Source organism: Phocoena sinus, chromosome 9 (genome assembly GCF_008692025.1).
Source record: "Phocoena sinus isolate mPhoSin1 chromosome 9, mPhoSin1.pri, whole genome shotgun sequence".
NCBI lineage: Eukaryota > Metazoa > Chordata > Mammalia > Artiodactyla > Phocoenidae > Phocoena > Phocoena sinus.
Genome location: NC_045771.1, coordinates 87,603,510 through 87,629,810, shown reverse-complemented (window position 1 = coordinate 87,629,810; position 26,301 = coordinate 87,603,510). Strand labels below are relative to the sequence as shown.

The 26,301-nt window shown below is 38.9% G+C and overlaps 1 protein-coding gene across 2 annotated transcripts in view; it reads left to right on the top strand.

The window, feature by feature from the left end:
- The window catches only part of RELN (reelin), a 518,443-nt gene that overhangs the window by 59,221 nt on the left and 432,921 nt on the right, over positions 1–26,301 (top strand). For both annotated transcript variants that reach the window (XM_032643899.1, XM_032643900.1), the window contains exon 2: positions 21,254–21,364. In XM_032643899.1, the coding sequence (XP_032499790.1) occupies positions 21,254–21,364 (111 nt within the window). The remainder of the gene's footprint in view (positions 1–21,253; positions 21,365–26,301) is intronic.

The following is a 26,301-nucleotide window of genomic DNA, read 5'->3' as shown; positions in this document are numbered from 1 at the left end:
CTCCTGGCAAAGGATAAAGTATATCTAATGGAGACAAGAAATAATGTGTCTAGCAGGTGTGTGATTTTCATTGAATATGAGGAAGTGGGAGACAAATGCTTACATAAATCTGAAAAGCAAACAAAAAAACCCAAAGATAGATTTTACAATTTTAACCAGGTGTGAAGTAGAAAGAACCACAGTGGAAAAGATACACAGAGTGAACATGAAATTTTAATACTAGACAACAGTTTATTTCCTAGCTATATTGAGATTTGGAAGTGTCCTGCAAGGTGGATCCCTTTGTGATCACCAACTATCCTGAAGGGTTTGGGACAAATTCTACAATGTGATTGATGGTTTGGATTAATAAATAGGCATTACTGAGAAAGCCTAAAGGAAAAAGAGCCACAGGTAGAAAGTTTGTGCTGTCTCTCATCATCCCAAGAAGATGTAGGCAGGGACCAGGGTCTGTATTTCAGTGGAGGAATCCTCCCCTCCCTTGTGGTTTTCCCTTTTTATAGAACAAGAGAGTAAAAAAGCAATCTTGCCAATGGCGGAATAATCAGTCTGCTTGAGGCCAGGCAGTCAGAAACCAGAGTTGTCTGGAAGGTTACCTGTCCAGCCTCTGAAATCATTGGGGTTCATGGAGTATTGTAGCTTTCAATGGGGGAGGAAGTCCCCCATCCTATGGGAATCTGGGCTTGAGTGCAGCCTGTCCTGCTGAGGAGAGGAGGACCCATCTCCAGCTAGCTCCCAGGCCACCTGGAGTTTTAAACACTTCTGCTCATTGCCCTACAGGTAGAATAAAATGCATGGTTGGAATACAGTATAGAAAGGGTATATTTTGTTCAAAAAGAACAGACTGCAAGTGAGACTTTAGTGCCCTCGCAAACCATCCCCTCACAAATGCCGTGTGTTACATTCTCAGGAATTCTGTGAGCCAGGTGTTAAGCACAGTGATTATTAAAAATTAAATTTTGTAGAATTATCAATATGTAAATAATACGAAAAACAATAGTAATATATACTCAGATCTCATCACTTCCTAATTGCTTTACTACATTTTATTATTGTTTATGTCTCTTGCATCTCTATGGGGAAAATACCCAATGGTGGAGTAATGGTGTGCTGCTGTTTCCCTTCCCAATTCAGTGCTCAGTGAGGTAGCAGCTGGTACCTTGACATCAGCCGTGGTGGGAGTTTGTAATATTTATAATAAAACACCAGGGTCTTTTTGCCCCAGAGAAGCAGTTGTCACACATTTAGCAGCACACCACTGTCCATATCCTTAAACCTTGCTATTTCCTTGTGCTCCAGCATGCTTCTAACTGCAAAATCTGCATCTCTGAGCCAGAGGACTTTTTCTGGAAGGTCACTTCGCTCCTGCCCATGTGCACTGCAGGCAGGAACAGACTCCCCCAGGAGCAGCCCTTCCAGTGAATGACAGGAATTGGTGTATAAGTACCCCAGCTCCCTTCACCCTCAAGGGGGATAATGTTGAGGCAAGTATTGGATACAATTTCCCAAAGTTTTCCCACAGGATTAAGTTTCAGTTGTCCACAATGATAGCTTATTCCATATGTGCTTTCTGTTGGCTGCCCTCCCTTCCCTGTATCACTTCTTTTCACTTCTGTCCCTCTACCTTGCCTCAGGGACCACTTCTGAGAGAGTTGTGTATAAGGGAGGGGAGTAGTGCTGTGTGGAAGGTGGAAGCATATTGGAGAACTTTGGGGTAGGATCAGGGGAAGAAGCAGAGGTGTAGTATCCTGTGAGAATCAACAGTAAAGCATCCAGATGGCAGACATGGGTGGTGATGTTCTCATAGCTGGCAGAAAAGCAAGATAGAGTAGTCATGGGGGACTTCAACTGTATTCACCTAATTCTAGTTCAAATTTTTACTTAAAGCAGAGCATTTTTACTTAAAAAACACTTGCTCTTAATCTACTAGGGATTGTGCTCAGTAGTATGGGGATGTGATGAATCACTGCCACTAGTTCCAAGAAGCTTATAACCTATCAAGGGATATCAGATGTATACACATAAATATTTCAAGGTAGAAGGTGGCAAGCTTCACATAGCTGAGAGTGACTGCAGCTCTCAGGAGGGAGAATGAAGGCTTGAATGGATGCAGAATGTGGTATTGTGATTTTTAAAAATTTTGTTTTTTATTAAGGTAACATTGGTTTGCACATTATATGTTTCACGTGTATGACATTATATTTCTATTTCTGTATACACCACAGCGTGCTCACCACCAAAAATTTAGTTTCCATCTGTCACCATACAGTTGGTCCCCTTTATCCATTTGTACGCCCACACACTCCTTCCCCTCTGGTGGCTGCTACTCTGTTCTTTGTATCTATGTGTTTGTTTTTATTTGGTTTATTTTTGTTCATTTATTTTGTTTTTTTGTTTGTTTTTATCTTCTACACATGAATGAAATCATATTTGTCCTTCTCTATCTGATTTATTGCACTTAACATAATACCCTCAAGGTCCATCCATGATCTCATCTTTTTATGGTTTAATAGATATTCCGTATATATATCTTTATCCATTCATTTGTTCATAGGCAGTTAGATTGTTTCCATATCTTGGCTATTGTAAATAATGCCATGATGAATATAGGGCTGCATATATCTCTTTCGGTTAGTGTTTTTGTTTTCTTTGGATAAATACACAGAAGTGGGATAACTGGATCATATGGCAGTTCTATTCTTAATATTTGGGGAGTCTGCATACTGTTTTCCATAGTGACTGCACCAATTTATTTTCCCGGCAATGGTGCGTAGAGGTTGCCTTTTCTCTACATCCTGGCCAACACTTGTTATTTTTTGCCTTTATGATAATAGCCATTCTATTAGGCAGGAGATGTTATTGTGATTTATAATAAGAAATATATATTTGTTCATCATCCCCATTTCTGACACACAGCTACTAAAATTCTTGGAATTTCCTAAATGATGAGAGCCATAAGTGTGTCTTTTGTTATTACAGTGAGGTGACTTTGGAAGGCACCTAAGGATGCGGACAGGTTGCCAGTGGAGCCAACAACGTAATTAGGGGGTGAAACTTTCAGTCTCCCTTCCACCCCCCAGCACCTCCAGGGAGGGGAAAGGGGCTGAAAATTGAGTTCAATCACATATGGCCAATGATTTCATTAATCATACCTATATATGGAGCCTCCATAAAAAACCCAAAAGGATGGGGTTTGGAGAGCTTTCAGGTTGGTGAACATGTGGAGATTTGGGGAGAGTGGGACACTTGGAGAGCATGGGAGCTCCATGTCCCTTCCACAGACTTCATTCTCAGCATCTCTTCCATCGGGCTGTTGATTCGTATCCTTTAATATCTTTTGTAATATACCAGCAGTCTATCAATAGTTAGTAAAATGTTTCCTTGAGTTCTGTGAGCCTCTCTAGCAAATTAATCAAACCCAAGGAGGGGGGTTGTGGGCACCTTGGATGTATAATGCCTGGATAAGTGCTTTGGTCAGAAGCAGAGGTGACAGCCTGGACCCGTGATTGGCATCTGAAGTGGGAGGCAGTCTTGTGGGACTGAGCCCTTAACCTGTGGAATCTAATGCTGTCTTTGGGTATACAGGTCAGAATTGAGTTGAACTGTAGGGTACCCAGTTGGTGTGGTGTCGGAGAATTGCTTGGTGGCATGAGAAAATCCCCACACACATTGGAACTGGTGATCAGAATTGTAGGAGCATCCTTAAGCAGGGACATTTAGATGAGGCCTTGAGGAACTGGAGGGATTTCAGCAGGGAGAGATGGAGAGGACAGGAGTTGTGGGTGAAGAGAATGGTGAGAACAAAGGCCTGAAACTGGGAAAGCAATCCTTGTGTTCACATTCTTGGAAATACAGAGGTATCCAGGAGGCTGGAGTTGTAGGAAAGCCTGGAGACGCAGTTTATAGGCAGGTTGTGGTTGCCTGGATGGAATTCTGGTGAATTCTTGGTATACCTCCTAATACAATAAGTGTTCAAGATGCAGAGAAACTGTTTAAGGAGTCTGATCCTTTGGGCACAGACTCCAAAAGGGAATTTTATAAGACCCAAGAGGGACAGGGGTCTCTAAACTGTTGATTCTGATGATAAATTATAACTTGTTATAATGAGGAATAAAAGGGAGACAGCCTGATCAGCTCAGATTTCAAAAAGCATTGAAAAAAGTCAAAAGAGAGATACACACAAGGACGCATACCCTGAAGAGTGCTTTTGGGAAGTCCAAGGCTGCAGTGAACTGAAGCTTGGAGAAAAGTGATGTGTGTTAGAGAGGCGTTGATGGTATTATGGGCTGAATAGTGTCCCCCTCCAAATTAATATGTTGAAATCCTAATTCCCAGCACCTCAGAATGAGACTGTATTTGGAGAAAGGTCTTTAAAAAGGTTATTAACTTAAAATGAGGTCTTCTGTGTGGGACCTACTCCAATATGACTGATGTCATTATCAGAAGAGGAAGTTTGGACACAGACATATGTGTGCACAGGAGGACACAGTGAGAAGGTGGCCATCTGCAAGCCAAGGAGAGGGACCAGAAGAGACAAAACCTGCTGACAGCTTGATCTTGGACTTCCAGGCTTCCAGAACTGTGAGGAAATGCATGTCTGTTGTTTAACCCGCCCAGTCTGTGCTACTTTGTATGGCAGGAATAAGCATTGGGATGGCCCTTGGCATGGGGCAGATGATATAGTCAGTATTCATTTTTTGCAGGTTCCATATCTGCAACTTTGCCTAGTTGCCAAGATATATTTGTAATCCCCCAAATCCATGCTTGGAGCACTTTTGCAGTCATTTGCAGACATTCTCGGAGCTGCCAGGCTTGCATTTTCCCAGCTGAGAGTGAATGCTCTGTCATCTTGTTTCAGCCCTCATACTGTAAACGAGTGTCCTTTTTACAGTCTATTTAGTGCCATCTTTTGTATTTTTGTGCTTTTTCTTGGCAATTTTGCTGTTTAAAATGGTTCCCAAGTGGTAGTACCAAAGTGCTGGAAGTTGTGATGTAGGGAAAATACGTGTGTTAGGTAAGTTTCACTCAGGTATGAGTCCTAGTGTGTTGGCCCTAAGTTAAATGTTAACGAGTCAATAATACCTATTAAATAAGGTTGTCTTTAAACAGAAGCATACATAAAACAAGGTTATGTAATTTTGAGTTGATGAAAATGTTGTGACCTGAGGCTCAAAGAAACCTAACCCTGTCTGTCCCCTGGGAGCAGTGGCTCAGTATTTGCTAATTCAGTGTTTGTGGTGTCTTTCTAGAACATAAATTACAAGAATGAACTGTATGATGTTGGAAAATGGTGGGAAAGTCTAGCTATCCAAATTATGTTTTCACCTTTTCCACCGAGAAGTTTATTCCAAATGAAAAATGTAGAACCCACATACCTTTAGAGAAGAGTTGAAGCTCAAGGTAGATAAAGAGGCAGTGAGATCACCTAACACTGGACATGGGCTCAATTCTCCAGCTGTGGTACCGAAAAATGTACACATGTGGCTCCTGAGCCACTATTTCTCTGTCTCATGGATAACAGAAGTACTGTGACTCCTTCTGATGGTAGGGATTCCAGCAACCATAGACCTTTAACCTCATGTTACTCCATTAGTAAATTCTAGAAATTCTAATGACTTACTAGCAATCAGAAAACAGAGGGTGCACCATAGTACCCAGAAAGGGTTTCCTACAAGATACACTTACTTAACCTTCCCTACCTTCTCCCCCCTTATTTTTGTTGGTATTGAATTCATAACCTCTGTAGCATTGGGTAAATAAATGTTCTCTAAAGGTATACCTGCCAAATTCAGGAAATAGTTAGCTTCTTTTCTTTGTTACTAATTCAGTCAGGACATACAGTGGGGTCTCCATTTGCCACATAGGTCGCCACAGGCTCTGACATTGCTTTTTAGTCCTCACCACTAATCTACTGCCTTGGCCGCTAATCCTTATTCTGGATTTGTTTCTATCCTTATCAGTGAGAGAAACGTCACTGGCACCCATGAGATCTAAGAACAGGTGTCCCATTACATCCTCATTTTGTTAAACATCATTTGCACTAGGAGGAAACTGCAGTATAATAAAAGGCAAAGTAACTTTTTAGTGTAGTGGAATTCTTAATGTAGTTTCAGTTCAATTCAATTATAATTTTTAGTCCTATGGATAGCCTTCACTGGAGATTCTATTCTAATCTGGAACTTTTCATATCACTGTAATTGGTCTATTTTAGGACCACCTACACAGGATTTACCTGGGTTGGACACTTGTTAAACATGCTAATTCCTGGGCTTTATATCAATCCTACAGAATCAGAATCCCTGGGGGAGTCAAGAGGGGGAAGGAAGGAGACCCAGGAATCTGAATTTTAGCAAACTTCTCAGGTGATTGAAAGTTTTAGTTAATAAAGTAAAATAATCTTTGGGAGAATTTAGTTTGGCTCATGGTTCTACCAGATGCTCAATTATTTGACTAAAAAGTAGTAATTTTATTAGTTAGCACTTGTAGAATATGGGTCCATCCGTGTTGAATAGATATTGTAACTGATATTTTGAATTCTGTTTGGAATTCTATCTTAGATAAGCCTTTCTGTATACAAATACTTGCCAACAAGATGTACAAGTTTATAAAAATGTATCTATATGCAAGCTTGTCTTTCATCCAACTCTAGTTTTTTATGGCAAGTCTGTAACTTAAGAATTTAGATCAATTTTCTCAAGAAAAACACCCCAACAGATCAAAAACAAGTATGCGCTAAGGCTAGATTAAGATTTTCTTAGAAATCCTACATCAGAAAATAAGGAATACCACAGGTGCAAAACACATTTAGTCCTTTGCAGACTCCACTCATTTAAACAATTTTTACATAACTAATCACTTAACTTTTTCCTGTATTCCTAAGCCTTAAGGCGTTTCTTAATAATTATTCACACCTGAAATTTTTCTTTATCTTCATCTTTGGAAAAACTGTCTTATGGTTGTATTGAAAATGCAAATTTATACTAAAGTACAAGAGATTTTATTATTTTAAGAAGGATTTTAAAACTCACGATACTAAATGCCACGTTGTAAAATATAAAGTGTGACATTTTCCATTTTACACATAAGAGAAATATTATATGTAATTACAATTTGATGTTATATAAATTAGTTATGTATTTATTCCTTTTATAATTTATCAAAGAACTATCAGATACCATCTATCAATGTAAATGTCATTTAAATTATTTTCTTATTTAGTTATTATTCTTATCTAAAATTCTTAGAAAAGCATTTAGTTGTAGCTTATTAGAAGAGAAACTTGCTGTGCCTGTACATGAACATTTCTCTTTCACATCATTTACCTAACATTATTTTGTGAATTTCAATGCTAGCAGTTTTGGATTTTATGATTTGGATTTTGAAATATGGAATAAAGATTATTCTGCAGACAGACAAGAACAATTATTCAAATGTTTTTATAAACATATAAGATGGTTCATATTATATTAAGTAGTAGCACTTTATAAATATTTGTTTAATGAATGAATGAGTTGGGCAAGACACACACACACGCACATACACACATATACACACATACACACTAGGTCTGACTATAAATGAGAGTTTTCTATTTGTCCTAAGTTAATTGTAGAGTTTTAGAGTTTATTTTTTCCATATGTGTGTCATATGTGTAATAAACTCAGTATGTATTTAAATGGATGCTTTGATGTTAGCACAGTTGCTTGTAATTAGCTAAGTGAATTGAAATGAACGTACAGAAGTGCCAAACGAGAGTACTATGGAAATGCCCTTAAAAAATATGCAGTAATTTTACAGCTACGTTTAGTTTAACTATGCCTATTAGGAGTTCTATTAATTATTGGTTATTAATGTTGATTTTGTCAGTTTACAAGCATAAGAGATGTATGATACATCTCTGTCACATAACATATAAAGATACATTACACATGAGTACCATGTTGAAAATTTGTAATATATTATCAATATGTTGAGTTGCAAATAAAAATATATATTTATGTTTTGGACACCTTGGGGGCACTAATAGGAGTCACTCTGTAATTTGTTACATGAGTTCAAATTTTCTTTAGTTACGCTCAATCAAAACCACATTTTGGAGGAATTGGGGGGGACTTCATGATAAAAAGAAAAAAAAATCCAAGATAGAGTAATAAAAACAAAATAACTACAGGGCTTTTTAATTGTGTAAAGGCTTTAAACACCTGATTATATTGGAAAAAAAATTACACATGTGTTTATTCCCTAAGCATCTGTGCATTTTATTATAACATATTTACCTGTATATGTGCTTAGGAGAATTACTAGGCTTACTTTTTCCAGCCTGGAAAAACTAATTAACATCCATATGTCAAAGAAAAAATTTCTTAGAACTTCTTTGAGAAGGTTGGGGATAATAAGTCCCCCAAAATGCTTTCTTTTAAGGTTAATCTTTGCTTAAATTTTAAAAAGTTACGGTGAGTTATAGACAAGGTAGTCTTTCTTTTAAAAAACAAAGAACAAAAGGATAAAAATTGCTGAAAATCTGAACACCACTTTCCTATTCACATCACTTTAATAATTTATTGAGTGCAGGGCCAACAATATGAAATTTTCATGTATAAGTATCATCCAGCCTCATATAAAAGTAATACATGAAAAATAAGGGCAAAGATAAATCACAAATACCAGTAATTCTTGGCAACAGTTCTCTAAATTATAATAATAAAGTGCTAGTTATAAAGAAAAAAATAAGTATTTTTGGTTCTAGAAGCTGAAGATTTTTATCATTATTTGTAGGAATTTTTAAAACTTCAGAATTACATTATGAAAGGCAAAAATGGATGACAAAAAGAAATCATTACTGCTTTAACTTCAATTGGGACTAAAAGTAGGGTAAATCAATGTAAAATTATGTTTTTCTTCTTTATATTCAAGATCACTAATTAAGAATTTGTGTTTAGCATAGATTGAACAGTTTTAAAGAGGTTTCAAAAATACTGTTCAGGACCTCATCTCAGGTGTTTATTCTGACCTAGGTCTCCAAGTCTCGGGAAGGGTTTTCACCTAAATAAGATATGTGAGATTCTACCCCGATTGTTAGTGTTTTCAGAAATGCTCAGTGGGGGGCGGTCGTGGGGGTGGGGGGTGGTGAGAGAGAGAGAGAGAGGAGACAGAGACACAGAGACGGCGAGAGACAGAGGAAGAGAGAGAGAGAGAGAGAGGAGACAGAGAGACAGAAACGGGGAGAGACAGAGGAAGGGAGAGAGAGAGAGAGAGAGAGGAGACAGAGAGACAGAGATGGGGAGAGACAGAGGAGGAGAGAGAGAGAGAGAGGAGACAGAGAGACAGAGGAGAAGAGAGAGAGAGAGAGGAGACAGAGAGACAGAGATGGGGAGAGACAGAGGAAGAGAGAGAGAGAGGAGACAGAGAGACAGATACGGGGAGAGACAGAGGAAGAGAGAGAGAGAGAGAGAGAGAGAGAGAGAGAGGAGACAGAGACAGATATGGGGAGAGACAGAGGAAGAGAGAGACAGACAGCCCTGGGGCATAAAGGAGAGAGAAAGGCAATGTGGAGGGATGGAGAAACAAAAGATTTACATTCACCAAATGCTGTCATTTAAACTTACTTCCAAAGGGCTTAATTTTAAAATAATAAATTCACAAACACATTTGACTACATCCGTTTTATCTCCTAGGAAGAATTTAAAAGAGGGAAAAACCTCAGTGGCTCTCCTTTTATTACTGGTGGTGCGGGAAGATAAGACTTAGAGACTACATGTGGTTCAGCTGAATCTCTGAGTCTGTAATAAATATATCATAATAGTCTTCCACAGAGATGCTGGATCCCTCTTCCAGCTAGCAAAGAGCATTTTTACAGACCCTCGAAAGTGTTTTAGTACATCATTAAATTTTGCATATAATGGGTTCCCTGCACCTGTCACAATTCCCAGATCATACTCACTTTTTCGTCTCCTTTCAGATGGAGACAAAGGTGGGAGGGCATTTGCCAGGGCGTGCTCCCCCTGTTTTCAGAGGTGGGCTGATCCAGGGCTCTTTGACCTTTTTATTGTGATCTTTAGCTTAGTCCTCCATCACCCTGCATTTATTTAGTCCTCTGGGGAGGCCATTCTTTCTGCCTCCTTTGTCCCCCAAGGAACAGTACAAAGCCATATAAAATGAAAAAAAGGAGTAATAATAATTTTTTTTTTAAACGGCTGTGATGATTGGTACAGCAGATGTCAGGTTAAATGCATTCCATAGATCAGCCTGCTGAGCATACTCCCAGGACTATACCCATGCACCTGGGGCTTGGGAGTACCACCGTAGCAGTGCCTTCCAAGAGAAGGTCAAGCCCCTGCCACTGTGTCAGCTCTTCCAGGAGATGAATGCAGTGTGTCCAGGATAAAAGGAGCATGGCTTCCATTTCTTAGAGCCACCTTTTACATGCCATGTAAGGTGCGGTTCTTAACCCACCCCCACTTTGTTTAAGCTTTCTCATGGGTAAAAGGGTATATTAATAGTAATTATTTCTTAGGGATATTGAAATGATCAAATAAGTTAATTCTTATAAGACTTACAACAGTACCTGGCATACAGTGCTCAAATATTGTTTAGCTGTGATGATGAGGATGATGATGATGAGGATGGAGGTGACTTAAATCTGAGCGTAAAATGCTCTTAGAGATGCTCTAGGTCAGCCATCTAGTAGAGACTTAGGGAAGCAGGAAAGGGTGAGTGAGGTTCATTTAGCATTGCTTCTCTAGAGACTGACACTAGGTGGGCAGCCATATCCTTCCTCATCATACCTCTTTTGAGTAGCTGTTAGAGCACATAGGTAAGGCATGGGTGATCTCTCTCTACCCCTCACAAAGGGCTAACTGGAGTCTATTTGTTTGTGGTCTCATTATTTAAGATCTGTGTGTTTAGTTCACTGCTACTGGTTCATGCACTCCCTCAGTGAATCCTGACCTCCAGTCATTTCTTTTACATACTTACTGGGATTTTTTTCCTCAGCTATTGTTGGTTTGGGGATGTTATTGAAATGGCTGGCTTAACATTTGAAAACCACATAAAACCAAGTCATAATGGAATTAATATATGTAATGAGAAGTAGTTCGAGGATTGTGTTCTTATAGAGATTTTGAATGTAAATTATAATGTATTTTTAGATGGTCTCTATTTGGTACCAGGGCTAGTGGCACTTTAACTAAGGAAGAGTCAGTAGTTGAACACACCTTGTTGATGAAATTTTGTGGCAAATAAACTCAGTTGATTTCATTTTTAGAGTACTATGTTTGTTCCTCAGGCTCTTTAATCTGTTCTGTATTCAAAGGCAAATGAGTTTCTGTTCATAAGGCAAAATGTGGCAACATTTTTTTTTAATATTGACAGCATTAGTTCTGGTGCTTTTCATTTTCAAAATATATAAAAATAAGAAATGGAAACTCTTTGCAGTAGGTGCATCATCACTAATACTTAATTTCAACATTTTTGCAAGTTGCTGTCCTCCTATGTTTGTCGTCTTGAAAAAGATGGAAACATCATTTCAATTATTATAAAATATGTTTCTTTTCTGCGCATATTAAAGGTCTTTTGTATAAAGTAGTAATGGAATATGCTTGAAGTGATGAAAATTTAATTGCCCATAGAGTATTTGTAAGCCAGAAGCTTTAGGATGAAATGCAAACAGCATTAAATGTCTAAATTTATCTTCTTCCAGACTTTCATCTTACAGTGATTTTCTGGAAGAATGGTATTAGGGTCTTGTTGGGAACAGTTAATAGAAGCTGTAATAGATAATAACTGACTCTGTAATTAGTCATTTCAAGACAGAGGTACTCTTTGAGCCACTGATAAGAATTGAATTGTAAGGCTACATCATGTTTTCATTGAGCTGTCACAACCCAGCAATCCATATTCATAGACTCCCAGTGCTAAGCTCATTGCCAATTTAACACAGATGTGGGAGAGATATGTACAACCTCCTCAGCCTTTTGATCCCTTCTTATTTTTTATTTGAGGAAATAGCAGAGTAGCTTCACAGTGAGGATAAGGGTGTCTTAGTGACAAAATTATCAGATTAATTTGGTATGTACATAAAATATGTATATATATATACACATATATATATTCACACACAAAGTACATATATGCAAAAGAATCACTCTTACGGTTAAATGTAAAATTCAACAAAAATTTTCCTAGATATTTCTGATTTTTGAGCACTACAGTAAAAATACTGCATTAATTTTTATTTTTGTTTCCATTCAGGAGAAACCTCTATTTTCACTTTCCTTAATGAATAACACTGGTCCCTTTTTTCAGTAGAAGAGAGAGAGATTTTACACTTTTAGTTACATTGGCTATACTATATTCTCAGTGATATTTTATTTTTATGTTATTTTATGTTGTAACAAATATTTCTGTATGGTTGAATTTCTAAAAATTATTTATTTAAATTTTTATACAATTTTTAAAGGTTACTTTCCATTTACAGTTATTATAAAATATCGGCTATATTTTCCTGTTGTATAATACATCCTTGAGCCTAACTTACACCCAGTAGTTTGTACCTTCCACCCCCCCATCCCTATATTGCCCCTCCCCCTCCCCCACTGGTAACCACCAGTTTGTTCTGTATATCTGTGAGTCTGCTTCTTTTATGTTATATTTACTAGTTTGTTGTATTTTTTTAGATTCCACATATAAGTGATATCATACAGTATTTATCTTTCTCTGTCTGACTTATTTCACTTAGCATAATGCCCTCTAAGTCCATCTATGTTGCTGCAAATGGCAAAATTTCATTCTTTTTTATGGCTGAGTAGTATTCCATTGTATATATATACCACAGCTTCTTTATCCATTCATCTGTCAGTGGTCACTTAGGTTGTCTCCATGTCTTGACAATTATAAATAATGCTGCTAGGAGCATTAGGGTGCATGTATCTTTTCAAATAAGTATTTTTGTTTCTTTTGGATATTGTATGGTTGAATTTAACAAGCTTTGATTGAGTTCTTCCTGTGGGCCAGGCTCTGTGGAAGGTGGAATGTGTCAAGTATTCCATATTTTTGAGAGCTATGGGGTCATGGAGGGGAGAGAGGGAGCTTTCCCTAAGAGGTCAGAAGAGACTTCATGAGAGAGATGGCATTTGAGCCTGCACCTGAGGAATGGGTAGGATTTTTAACAAAAGAAAACAAGGGAAGTCATTCTAGGTGAAGGTACCCTTTAAAGAAAGGCAAGGAGGGCTTCCCTGGTGGTGCGGTGGTTAAGAATCCACCTGCCAATGCAGGGGACACGGGATCGAGCCCTGGTCCGGGAAGATCCCAAATGACACGGAGCAACTAAGCCCGTGCGCCACAACTACTTAGCCTGTGCTTTAGAGCCCGCGAGCCACAACTACTGAGCCTGCGTGCCACAACTGCTGAAGCCCGCGCGCCTAGAGCCTGTGCTCTGCAACAAGAGAAGCCACCGCAACGAGAAGCCCGTGCACCACAACAAAGAGTAGCCTCTACTTGCCGCAACTAGAGAAAGCCCGTGCGCAGCAACAAAGACCCAACACAGCCAGAAAGGAAGGAAGGAAGGGAGGAAGGGAGGGAGGGAGGGAGGGAGGAAGAGAGGGAGGGAGGGAGGAAGGGAGGGAGGGAGGGAGGAAGGAAGGAAGGAGATAGGGAAGTAAAGAACATGTTCTAGTTTAAATGGATCAAAGGGTGTTTTCAGCTGAAATGGGGAAAATTGACTGGAGAGACTGGTTATGGCCACAACCTGAAGGACTTTGAAATCACACTGAATATAAGATTGTAATCTGTGAATGATAGGAAGCTAGAGATGTTTGTTGAACAAGGGAATTATGTGATCTGATAAGACACATTTGCTTTCTGATAATAGGTAATAATATACTTGCTTTATTTCTTCCCTAAAATGTACTGATAGGTTCAAAATACTACTTGCAATCCATAATATATATATTGCTTTTTTTCTCTATAATTAAAGTAGCTAGTTCTCCATACAGCAGTTTAATGCGAAAATATAAAAGATAGAAAAATTGACTCTAAGGAAAAAAAAAGTCTTCTGGGGAAGAATTTTATAAATTTACCATGAAAATTTGTAAAACCATGAAAAGAAGTAGATCATAAGGCAGACTGAATTCTTTAAGTAAGTGTTTACCTATTTAAAGTCATTACATTATTATTTGATGATTTTTACATAAACCGTTGCTGTCTGAAATGGGTAACTGGTGGCTCCAATACCACGGTGGCAATAAATTTGCATAAAATAACTAGAGTTGTTAGGATATCAGATAGAGTTTATAAACATTTTGTCAATAGGGAACTAGTTCCAAATATCTCTTTTTGCTTTTCTATTTAATAAAACCCAAATTACAGTGTTAACACAGCTCTTGGCTCATAGAAGGTATACAGTTTTTAAAGTCTGAATGTATTAGATACTTTGCAGTGCATTTTTGTTTTTTTGTTTTGTTTTGTTTTGTTTTTTGTGGTATGTGGGCCTCTCACTGTTGTGGCCTCTCTTGGTGCGGAGCATAGGCTCCAGACGCTCAGGCTCAACGGCCATGGCTTACGGGCCCAGCCACTCTGCAGCATGTGGGATCTTCCCGGACCGGGGAATGAACCCGTGTCCCCTGCTTCGGCAGGCGGACTCTCAACCACTGCGCCACCAGGGAAGCCCTTGCAGTGCATTTTTATTGTTTGGGTTAGTTTGCTCATCCTAAGTGCATTTATAAGTGTATTTATACTAAGCTCCTTTCTTTCCCTCAACTTTTTAATATGAAATTTTCCTGAAACAAAGGGGACTAGCACAACAATCATCTGTATACCCCTTACCTAGGTTCAGCAATTATTCATATAATACATTTCTTTTTAAGTGAATTGCTAAAATATTATTTGTTCCCTACTTAGCGTATTAGTTAGAACATTTGGCTGATAATCTTGGAAAGAAAATGAAGGGTTTGCTTATCAACTGGGCTAGTTAAATATCAGTTAGATACAGGTATTCCTAACAGTTATTTATCTTAAAGGCAGTTCAAATATAAATATTTTGTGCAATTGTTCTCCATGCTAATGTACCCAAGTATACATATTTTAACTATAACTTGTATTTACAAAAAGGTAGTTTCATATACAAATATTTTTAAAGGGAACGTTTTTAAATGACATTAGCTTTGGAACATTTTAAATTATGCTGTTGAGACTATACCATTCTGAATCAGGGTATCAGAAACTTACAAAAATCGCTGTAATCTGAATTAGTACTATGTATTTTACATTCTGCAATTAGTATATCTATTTTGTCTACCACATATGCAATCCTATGATTCATGTATAGTTTATTTAAAATAGTAGACAACAGGTATCTATATTTAATCAACTCGAGCCACATATTATAACCATGAAAATTGTAAGTTTTCTTTCTAGTTCATATGCATATTAAAATAATTTTACTTTCAGAAATGTGAGCTTCAATTTTATTTTCTGTCAGTAGCCATATTAGTGCTGTGTATAGTAAACTTTTCCTTTAATTTGTCATACATCACTCTTCCACTTTCAAGAAGTTTATTCCAGTTGCTTGGATGGCAGCAGTTGGTGGATGCAAGTGATGAGCTAAGAGTAGAGAAGCTAAAATAGTGCTTGAAGGGTGAGTCCCAGTGGAGTTAGAAGGAGGGAAGTCAAGATTCAGCATGTAGGTAGAGTAAGAGTCAGTGCAGGTTGGAGATCCTATGACGCTTGGTAGAAAGGAATCAGGAAAATCTCGGAAGGTAAGATGAAGGAAGAGGCCCCAAAGGAAAATTGAATTCTGCAGAAGCTAATGATGCAGAATTACACAGGTAAGGACAGCTTCAGAGCACCACACTGAGCAGCCTCGATGTTGGAAACAATTATTTGTTTCTGTGGAGTTTTGTGTATGTGCGTGTTTTTAGGAAACCCTGACAGACTAACCGGGGCCACAGGTAGAGATAAGAGGAAACATTTGATGAAAGGGAGAGAATAGGGCAGAGAGAAGGAAGTCCCTCACATTGTTTCAAAGTCAAAGTGCCTTGGTGTAAAGTTTTTGTTGTCTTACTCAGATTGCTCAGGGATTTGCTCCAGTGCCCTCGTCGAAATAAACATGGGCTGCAGACATTCTGACGTTTCCTACAAGCTAGCAGGGAATCAAAACTATGTCAGGTGTTTCTTAAATACAGAAATTAGACCGATTATCTTCTTGAGGAAAAGGGACCTGGTGCCCAGAAGATATCTCTTTAATTCCGTAAGAGTCTGAGCAACATTTCCTCTTTCTTGAAAACAGAGGCCAATTACCAACCAGTTCACGTATGGATTATGCATTACATCTGTTTAGAGGAGGAAAGGGAATGCTTGCTCCACAGTGTCAAGAGTTGAGCCTTTTTCCAAAGGCAAATCTCATTTTTTCCCTAAAAAGTAAATTCCCAACTCCAGCAGGCAGAAAAATAGATGATAATCAATTCATTTTTAACGGGGAACTCTTTCTTTAGATGATGTCTATAAACATACAGTATCTGAGAACGTATGTATACTGAAGTTGGTTTGCCATTTTAACAAATGTCTTTGGCTGGTCTCTGAGTCAGTTTCTGTCTGCATTGATCTGTCTTGCACTCTGGAAAATGTTTTAAACATAGAAATAGCCAACTTTTCTCTGTTCTTTTTTTTTTCCCATGTGGCTTCTCCAAGTGGGATTCATCGACTGACAAAGTCTGGGTTTCACAACATACTTTTCCTCTAGAAACAAGTTGAAGATAAGACAACCTGGCTTCACTTTTCTATGAATGAGCTATTCATGAATAAATATTTCCATGCATATTTATCGAACACCCAAAAGTGTCAGGAATTGTTTCAGGTACTTGAGATATATTACTGAAAGAAACGCTCAGGATACCTGCTTTGATGGAGTTTACATTCTACAGAATGAGACTGACAATAAACATAATCAACAAAAAATACTTTAAGTAAATATATCAGTATAATATATCAGTGTTAGAAGGTGATAATTATAGAAAAAAAGTGGAGGTGGGGAAGTTAGAACAAAGTATGGGGCATTGGAAATGTGGATATTGCAGAGACCGGGGACTGGGGGGCTGTTTGTGATTTTAAATACTGTGGTTAAGGCAGGCCTCATTGAGAGGGTGACATCTGAGTTGACTTGAAAGAGGTGAGGGAATTGACCCTTCACATATCTGCAGAAAGAGAGTCCCAGGCAGAGAGGAAAGAGCTAGTGCAAAGGCTTGGCATATCTGAATAACAGCAAGGAGGCTAGTGTGCCTGGAGTGGGGTGAGTCAGGAGGAAAGCAGAAGGTCATGGGAACAGAGATGGCACGGAGGCAGATCACATAGGACCTTGTTGGCCACTGTAAAGACTTTGAGAGCATTGGAGAGTTGTAAGCAGGGGAGTGACATGATTGGATGTCTAAAAAGAATTCCTCTGACTCTTACACTGAGATTAGGCTGTAGAGAGAGGATAGAACCAGGAAGACCAGATTGATGTCTAATGCAACAACGGGAGAGATGATGGTAGCTCAGAGCAGTGTGGTAAGTGGTCAGATTCTGGATATGATCAGAAGGCAGAGCCGGCAGGATTTACTGATGGACTGCATTCAGGGTATGGGAGAAGGTGATTCCAAAATTGACTTAGAGGTTTTTGGCCTGAGTAACAGGAACAGCGGTGCTGCCATCAGCAGAGTTGCGGAAGGCTGCAGGAGACGCAGGTTTGCAGGGTGGGGTGGGTGTTCACTTTTGGTCGTGTTGAAGTTGAGACGTCTCGTGGACATCTAAGCGGGGGTGTGGAGCAGAAGCTTGATATATATCTGGAGTATATTTATAAAGAGGTCTGGACTGGAGATAGAAATTTGAGAGTAGTCAGCTTATGGAAGGTATTTAAAGCCAAGAGTCTCTAAGAGTAGTAAGTGTTTTTCTTACAAATTTCTTTTTTTTTCCCAAGTCATTTAATGTTTAGAAACGATTTCTCGCATATTTAAGCCCACCTACCCTTGAGGTTACCAAATAATAGGTACTTATATCACTACTAGGAATAGAACCAAGCAGAGAGAAAACCTTGCTCAATCTGACATAGTAAATTAATAATATTGGGAATGAAGTCCAGTTCTCTCATTCATGGGCTGTTTTCACTAGACCTTGCTGCTTCAGCACCCAAGAATCTAAGTAAAGAAGAGAACTGATCTGAAGCAGGCTCCTCTTACAGTGTGTGGAAGAGTTAAGATAGAATTTGCTTCATCCTCTGGGTCTGGAGAGGCACTGGGTGGTAGGTGAGAGGGGAGGTCTGGAAAGGATTAACAGTCTGGTTGGATATTTAAGGGGCATAGTAGACCTTGGCCATGCTCAGTTTCCAAATGAGTCACAGGCCACCCAGATAGCTTACTAGATGTACATCTCTAAGCTATTGAAACTTCCCTAGATATGTACAAGCCACCAATAAATTGAATTTATCAATTGTCACGGTAGACATGGCAGGGCTTATGTTTTGCTGAGAGGGACATAGCTGTCTGAGGCCAGAGCTGAATAGCTGAGTAGAAGAAAGATTGAGAGCTGCCATGCATGGTTCTTTTCTTTCTCAGCCACTTCTCCGAGAGTATTTAGCGTCTGTTTTAAATTAGCATTGAACAGATGCTTGAAGAGTATCTTTTGGAAAGACAGTTAAACTAATAACAAGCTGGGGATGCTCATTTATCTTGGGCCCATTTGAGATCACAGCTCAGACTTGAGTGTACTGTGGTTGGAAATGAAGTAGTGGGTGGGAAGAGTACGTGGAGAATCCTGGCAGGCAGTAGGACTCAGATGTGGGTAGTCCAATGATTGGACATACCCAGGCATCTGGCGAGGGACATGCCAGGAGGTCTGTACAGGACCCCAGTTCTCAGGAAGGGAGGAGCAAAGCAGGGCTTCCAGGTCTGAAGAAGGGCGGGGAAAGGTAACTGACTTTTATTGATTCATTACTATGTGCATGATAGTGTGTTAAGGATCTAGATACATTGATAGATAATATGTATTTGTCTTTGTTTCTTACAGTAGACCTGATAGTATTATGATTCCCTTTTGTATATGGGGAGTCCATGACTAACGCTAAGGTCACACCCTGGACAAAGGTAGAAAGAGGTGAGACTCAAATTCAGTTTTGCCTCAGTCCCAAACACATAAACACTTACATTTTTCAGAATCTTGGAAATAGGAACCAGAGTAGAAGCATAAAGGAATGCAGAGGAGTCCACAGGGGCTGCATTTGTGCATTAACGTGGGATTGGTGCGATCTTGCTGGAGTAGAGTGGAGTGGATTGAGAGGAAGTAGGTAAAAGCGAGGTCCCGTGGGTCCACTGTAAGACTGCAGGTTGGGTCTGATTTGCTGTGAAGGACAATCTGAGACACAGCACTTGAGTTCAGTGGTTAGTGTAGGCAACTTAACAGGAAGTAACCTAATTCTAAACCTCCTGGATGGGGCACAGAAGCAGTTTAAGCACTTTTTACCTCACTGAACCAAAGAATGAAGGCAGCAATACAACCAACTGTGGGAATCTGGGGTAAGCAAAACAGGGGGCCGACGATTAGGGTGTTATTCTACAGATGAGGAACTTTAGACTCTGAGAGGTGAAGTGGTTTTGCTGGAGAACAGGGAGCAGTAGATGAGGGCCCAGTACCACATCTTATCCCTTATCTGGCCTAGGGCTTCACCCACGGTGCCATAGGTGACACCTCCTGGCTGCCTTTGGCCCTCTTCCTCGCTAGTAACAGTGATATTGACTCCTGTAGCTTTCATTTTGCTTTTCAAATACTCATAATGCATGTGAATAATGTGGGAAGGAGGTTATTAAACAAAAATTTAGCCACGGCCACTTTGCCACTTTGGGATTTGGTGGCGGGTGGTAGGCATAGGGCAGGGAGAAAATGGGAGACAAGCCAGGTAAACAGCATCAAAAAGGTTTAGATGTTATCACACGGTCCTGGACAAAGTTCGTAATTGCTCTGTGTCACAGATTCCTCACTTGTATCCTGAGAATGATAACAGTACCCCCTTTATAGAGATGTTTTGTTAATGAAATGAGATAATACATGTAAACTACTTATCTCAGTGCCCTGCTGAATGGTTTTCATGTGGTTTATGTGCCAGCACTCAAAATACTAGCTATTATCTTATTAAAGGATACGGAGATGATTTATTCCAACATCCAATGCCATTTTGGGGGTAGCATGATGTCAGGCTGTTCTGTTGATATGTGTGTCTTATTTATGTTTTATAATATGGATGTTTCAAACCATTCCACTCTACTCACTGGATTTCCTGGGGTTTAATTTAAACATTCTCATCACAGTTAATGTCACTCTGGTCATTCTCCTTATTGCCAGCAAGCATTTATGACAGGCTTGTACTGTGTACTACCAAAATAATATTACCTTCTCCTGGCTGCTTCCTACAAATGCCTTCATCTTGATGTAATAAAGGCAATGGAGGAGAAAAAATTATTATGTCAAGGAGGAAATTATGATCAACTTTTAGGGTGGTGAGCAAGATACAATTTTTTAATAAGCCAAACCTGAGTAGTGTACAAGATACACTTAATTTGACCCTTTTTTCCCCAGGAACATCCTGATTTTCTGGTTGTAAAACCATTTGGACTCCACTTGTAGACTTTGTTCTAAAACTTAAAGCATGTAGTGGTCTTCTTTTCCTGTTCTCAAAGGGAGAAGGGCTGACTGTCTTCATGCAAATTAGTCCGCTTTTGTTGAAAGACTCCGGGGGACTCATCTATGAAACATAGAGTAACAATAAGAAATGCAGTGCAGCTTACTATTCTGCTTTCAGCTGATGTAAGATTGTTTCCCACAGTATCGAATATTAAAAAAAATAAGAGTGTTTCATCACAGTGCCAAAACTCCAGCAATGCCTTTGACTGCCTTCAGGGGTGGTGATGGAGGTGGAGAAACTGACTATTCAGTACTACATTATTTTCCAATGATTTTGCACATAGCTAGGGAAAATGTAAATGAATGCAGAAAGGTGGGACTGATGTACTAAATTTAGGACCAGCAATTACAGACATTGGAGTTCTGAGCTTTTGTTTTTTTCTTTTTCTTCCTCTGTAATTTCTAATATAAAGAAAATACTAAGTAGGGATAGTATAAAAATAATTTGTTAATTATGAGTAAAGATTGTTTTGACAATGTCTAACACTTCAGAAATGTATCTCATTATTCTGACTGTATTAATTAAGGTTTCTTTTTTCCCCCTGTATTTCAGTGACAATTTCAACAAGCACCTTCTTTGATGGCTTACTGGTGACAGGACTATACACATCTACAAGTGTTCAGGCTTCACAGAGCATCAGAGGGTCCAGTGCTTTTGGATTTGGTAAGCTATCCTGACATAAGAAACCCATGACTGTCTACATTTTATACAGTTACAGGTCTTATTTTTTGAAATATCTGTTTTAAAAGTATTTGACATTTATTATTTCAGAAAAAATAATCTGAAGTGATATTTGTGTGTTTGCTTGAAGTTAGGTGAATTGAAATAAATCATGTAAATATGCAACCAGCCATGAGCTTGGTGTTAACGTCTTTCTATCCCTCTCTCCGTGTACTACTGCTATTACACTTGGTCCTATGGGGTTTGAGTAGATTCCTGTGTTCTGTCATTTAGGTTGCTGATACTGGAATTCATTCTGATGCCCATGCATCTATTCAGTAGCCTGTTTTTATAAAGAGTTCTTAAAATCCTGAATAGATGAAAAGTGTCACATTGTTTGGCAAGTAAGCATCGCACACAGTGGAAGATAGCAATAATTGTTGAAATGATTACATTCTGTGAGTATTCATAAAATAACGTGATTTAATATTTGAAATACTTATATGGAGTCTTTGTCCTTAAACCAGAGACCTGGAGGGTTACTTAAGTGGAGAGGCAGAAGGCTACATGATGGTCACTGATCACAGAGGATTCTCGATTTGGAAATCTATAGTTTACCCATAATTCGATAAACATGCTGAGCTGAAATTAAGTAGACCCTTTACAGCATCAAAAATGCAAATTTAACATATCAATTTATATAAGACATGAAATCACTGATCCTACTCTAAGATTAGAAAACTGCACAAGACTTCCTCCATTGATGTGAGAAAGACAAAATTGCATTATCTAAAGCAGCCACATGTTCAACGTTTTATTTTTTTCTGGGATGCTTATTAAATAAATAAATTTTACCTACTTTTGATATATGAAAGAACATCTCGTCTATGTTGAGTCCCAGCAGAGCTCTGCCCAGATGACTCACTGCTTGATGTCAGAGCAATAATATTGAGGCTGCATTGTTACCCTGCTGGCCCAAGATGAGGTTCACAGCCTCAGGGCTTAAAGGAACCTAGAAGTCATTTAATAATCCTGTTAAAATTATTTGACATTGAGGATTTGCCCCATTTTAGATACCAAATAAGCTTTTATAATCTGTTGGTAAGTACTTGTAAGGTCTAATCCTTAAGAAAAAAAATTTAAGTCTAAAAATTCCACTCTTTTAGCCTCACCCTTTCTGTGCTCTGTAGAAGTGAAAGGTCAGCTTACAATCATATATATAATATGTGTACATAAATATATAACATACTACGTGTTACGTTACAATAGGATTTCCAAGTAGGGTTACCAGATTTAACAAATAAAAATGTACAAGACATTGGTTACATTTAAATTTTAGATAAAAACGTTTTTAGGATAAGTATGCAGTATTTGACATAAGATGTCCTGGGTTCTACCTTAACCCAATTAAATCAAAACCTCTGGGAGCCGGGCTTGGCATTGGCTCCCAGGTGATTCTAATGTTTACCCAGAGTTGAGAACCACTGTACTGGATCAGTCCAGGGTCCAGCATCTTCAGCATCCCTGGGAACTTGTAAATATAGAGTTCCTGGCCTTGCTCCAGACTCAGAGAATCAGATACTCTGGGGGGCTGAGATGCAGGGATCACTTTTTTAATAAGGACTCCAGGTGATTTTGATACACTAAATTTTAAGAACCATTCATCTACATTAGTTAAATGGGAGAGACATTATTTAAATAACCATGTAAATATGTAATAGTAAATCTTGCTAGGGGCTAGGCAGGAAATGTACTGAGTGCTGGGAAAGGGCGTGACAGAGAAAGGAGATCTAGTCTGGAGTAAAATGACATGTAGTTTGGAAAGGCTTTCCTGGGGCAGTGGTATTGAGCTGAGATGTGAAGGATGAGTAGGAATTAGTTCCCTAAAGGTCTGTGGAATGTGGGACACAGCATACCTGAAGAAGAGAACAGTAGATGCAAAGGCCTCAGGGTGGGAAGAGGCTGGCTGTGTTCTAGGAATGGAAAGAAAACCTTGGAGTGGCTGACCTGGAACCAAGAGGGCAAGAGATAAGGCTGGAGAGGACACCAGGGCCAGATCGTTCAAGATCTTAAGCAGAGAGTGCCATTGAGGGTTTCGGGCTGAGGAGATCACTCTGGTGTCAGTGTGGAGAACAAACTGTCGGGTCCAGCAGTGGATGCAGAAAGACTGTTCTGTGGTTAAAGGTCTGATGTGACAAGGCACGGAAGGAGTTCAGGTGCAGACTGGCATCAGCCAAGCCTGGACCGGAAGGAACATATTAGGGGGGGATAAGAGTGTGGGCCGTGCAGTCAGGCAGACCTGCTTTCAGATCCATACCCCGACCTTCGTTAGTCATGTGCCTCAGCCACGTTGCTTAACTTCTCTAAGCTTAAGTTCCTCATTTATGAAATGCTGATGACAATGGCAAAATACTCAGTAAAACTAGGTGTTCCGAAATTATAAATCTTGATACCTGAAGCAGCTGCTGCTGAAGTCTGAGCTGAAACCTGAAGTCTCATTCCAGGACTTGCATATACTTCCTTTGGTGGGGGTGAGGAGGAAGCACACATACACAAACAGGTCTCAGGTGGAATTTTTCTGAAGTTTTTAGACCCAGATGATTTGAGAGGACTTGGCTGCATGAAGTAACCATCGTTTACCAAGTTGGAGCCTTTAAATGAGAAAAATCATTAAATGTCATTTGTAGTATATTATAAACACATTTTGAAAGAACATATAAAAGGCATGTATCATATTGCCTCAGATTTTAGCTAGTAACCAAACAAAAAACTAACACTTGAAAATTGTTAGAAATGATTTAAAGACATTTTCTTTAAGGGTTTTAGGCTTTAAGACATTTTCTGTTGTGACTTTGAAAGCTGTAAAAAGGCAGTTTCACTTGAATTAGAATGTATTTTGATTAGCTTAAATTGCATGTAGTCTTCCCATGACCACCAGCCCTAGGATAGAGAGTCTGAAGAGGCTTCTGAACTTGAAGCTCATTGATGGTAGTTTGACCTCCATAATCAAATTCTCAGGTCTCCCACTGGTCACTTGGCATTTTTTTTTTAAACATCTTTATTGGAGTATAATTGCTTTACAATGTTGTGTTAGTTTCTGCTGTATAACAAAGTGAATCAGCTATATGTATACATATATATATCCCCATATCTCCTCCCCATATCTCTTCCCTCTTGCGTCTCCCTCCCACCCTCCCTACCCCACCCCTCTAGGTGGTCACAAGGCACCGAGCTGAGCTGATCTCCCTGTGCAGTGCAGCTGCTTCCCACTAGCTATCTATTTTACATTTGGTAATGTCAGTGGTACTCTCTCACTTCGTCCCAGCTTACCTTCCCATTCCCTGTGTCCTCAAGTCCATTCTCTACATCTACGTTTTTATTCCTGTCCTGCCCCTAGGTTCTTCAGAACCATTTTTTTTCTTTTAGATTCCATATATATGTGTTAACATACGGTATTTGTTTTTCTCTTTCTGACTTACTTCACTCTGTATGACAGTCTCTAGGTCCATCCACCTCACTGCAAATAACTCAATTTTGTTTCTTTTTATGGCTGAGTAATATTCCATTGTATATATGTGCCACATCTTCTTTATCCATTCATCTGTCGATGGACACTTAGGTTGCTTCCATGTCCTGGCTATTGTAAATAGAGCTGCAGTGAACATTGTGGTACATGACTCTTTTTTGAATTATGGTTTTCACAGGTTATATGCCCAGTAGTGGGATTGCTGGGTCGTATGGTAGTTCTATTTTTAGTTTTTTAAGGAACCTCCATACTCTTCTCCATAGTGGCTGTATCAGTTTACATTCCCACCAGCAGTGCAAGAGGGTTCCCTTTTCTCCACACCCTCTGCAGCATTTATTGTTTGTAGATTTTCTGATGATGGCCATTCTGACTGGTGTGAAGTGATACCTCATTGTAGTTATAATTTATATTTCTCTAATGATTAGTGATGTTGAGCATCCTTTCATGTGTTTGTTGGCAATCTGTATATCTTCTTTGGAGAAATGTCTATTTAGATTTTCTGCCCATTTTTGGATTGGGTTGTTTATTTTTTTGATATTGAGCTGCATGAGCTACTTGTATATTTTGGAGATTAATCCTTTGTCAGTTGCTTCGTTTGCAAATATTTTCTCCCATTCTGAGAGCTGTCTTTTCGTCTTGTTTATGGTTTCCTTTGCTGTGCAAAAGTTTTTAAATTTCACTAGGTCCCATTTATTTATTTTTGTTTTCATTTCCATTTCTCTAGGAGGTGGGTCAGAAAGGATCTTGCTGTGATGCATGTCATAGAGTATTCTGCCTATGTTTTTCTCTAAAAGTTTTATAGTGTCTGGCCTTACATTTAGGTGTTTAATCCATCTTGAGTTTATTAAACTCTGAAGAACCTAGGGACAGGACAGGAATAAAAACGCAGTTGAAGAGAATGGACTTGAGGACACAGGGAAGGGGAACGGTAAAATGGGACGAAGTGAGAGAGTGGCATGGACATATATACACTACCAAATGTAAAACAGATAGCTAGTGGGAAGCAGCCACATAGCACAGGGAGATCAGCTCGGTGTTTTGTGTCCACCTAGAGGGGTGGGATAGGGAGGGAGGGAGGGAGATGTAAGAGGGAGGAGATATGGGGCTATATGTTTATGTATAGCTGATTCACTTTGTTATACAGCAGAAACTAACATACCATTGTAAAGCAATTATACTCCAATAAAGATGTAAAAGAATATATATACCTGAATATTGTTAAACAGTTAATCTTCATAAATAATAGAATAGAAAGCAGAAGATTAAATGTCTTTGTAGGTAAATGGTCATATTTGGAAACAAAAGCACATTAAGTTTTTGGGTATTTAAGTTTAATATATTCTTTATAATTTAAATAAAATAGAAAAAATTCAATTTGAGTAGGGTATAGGTGAGAAAGTAGAGGAAAAGTCTG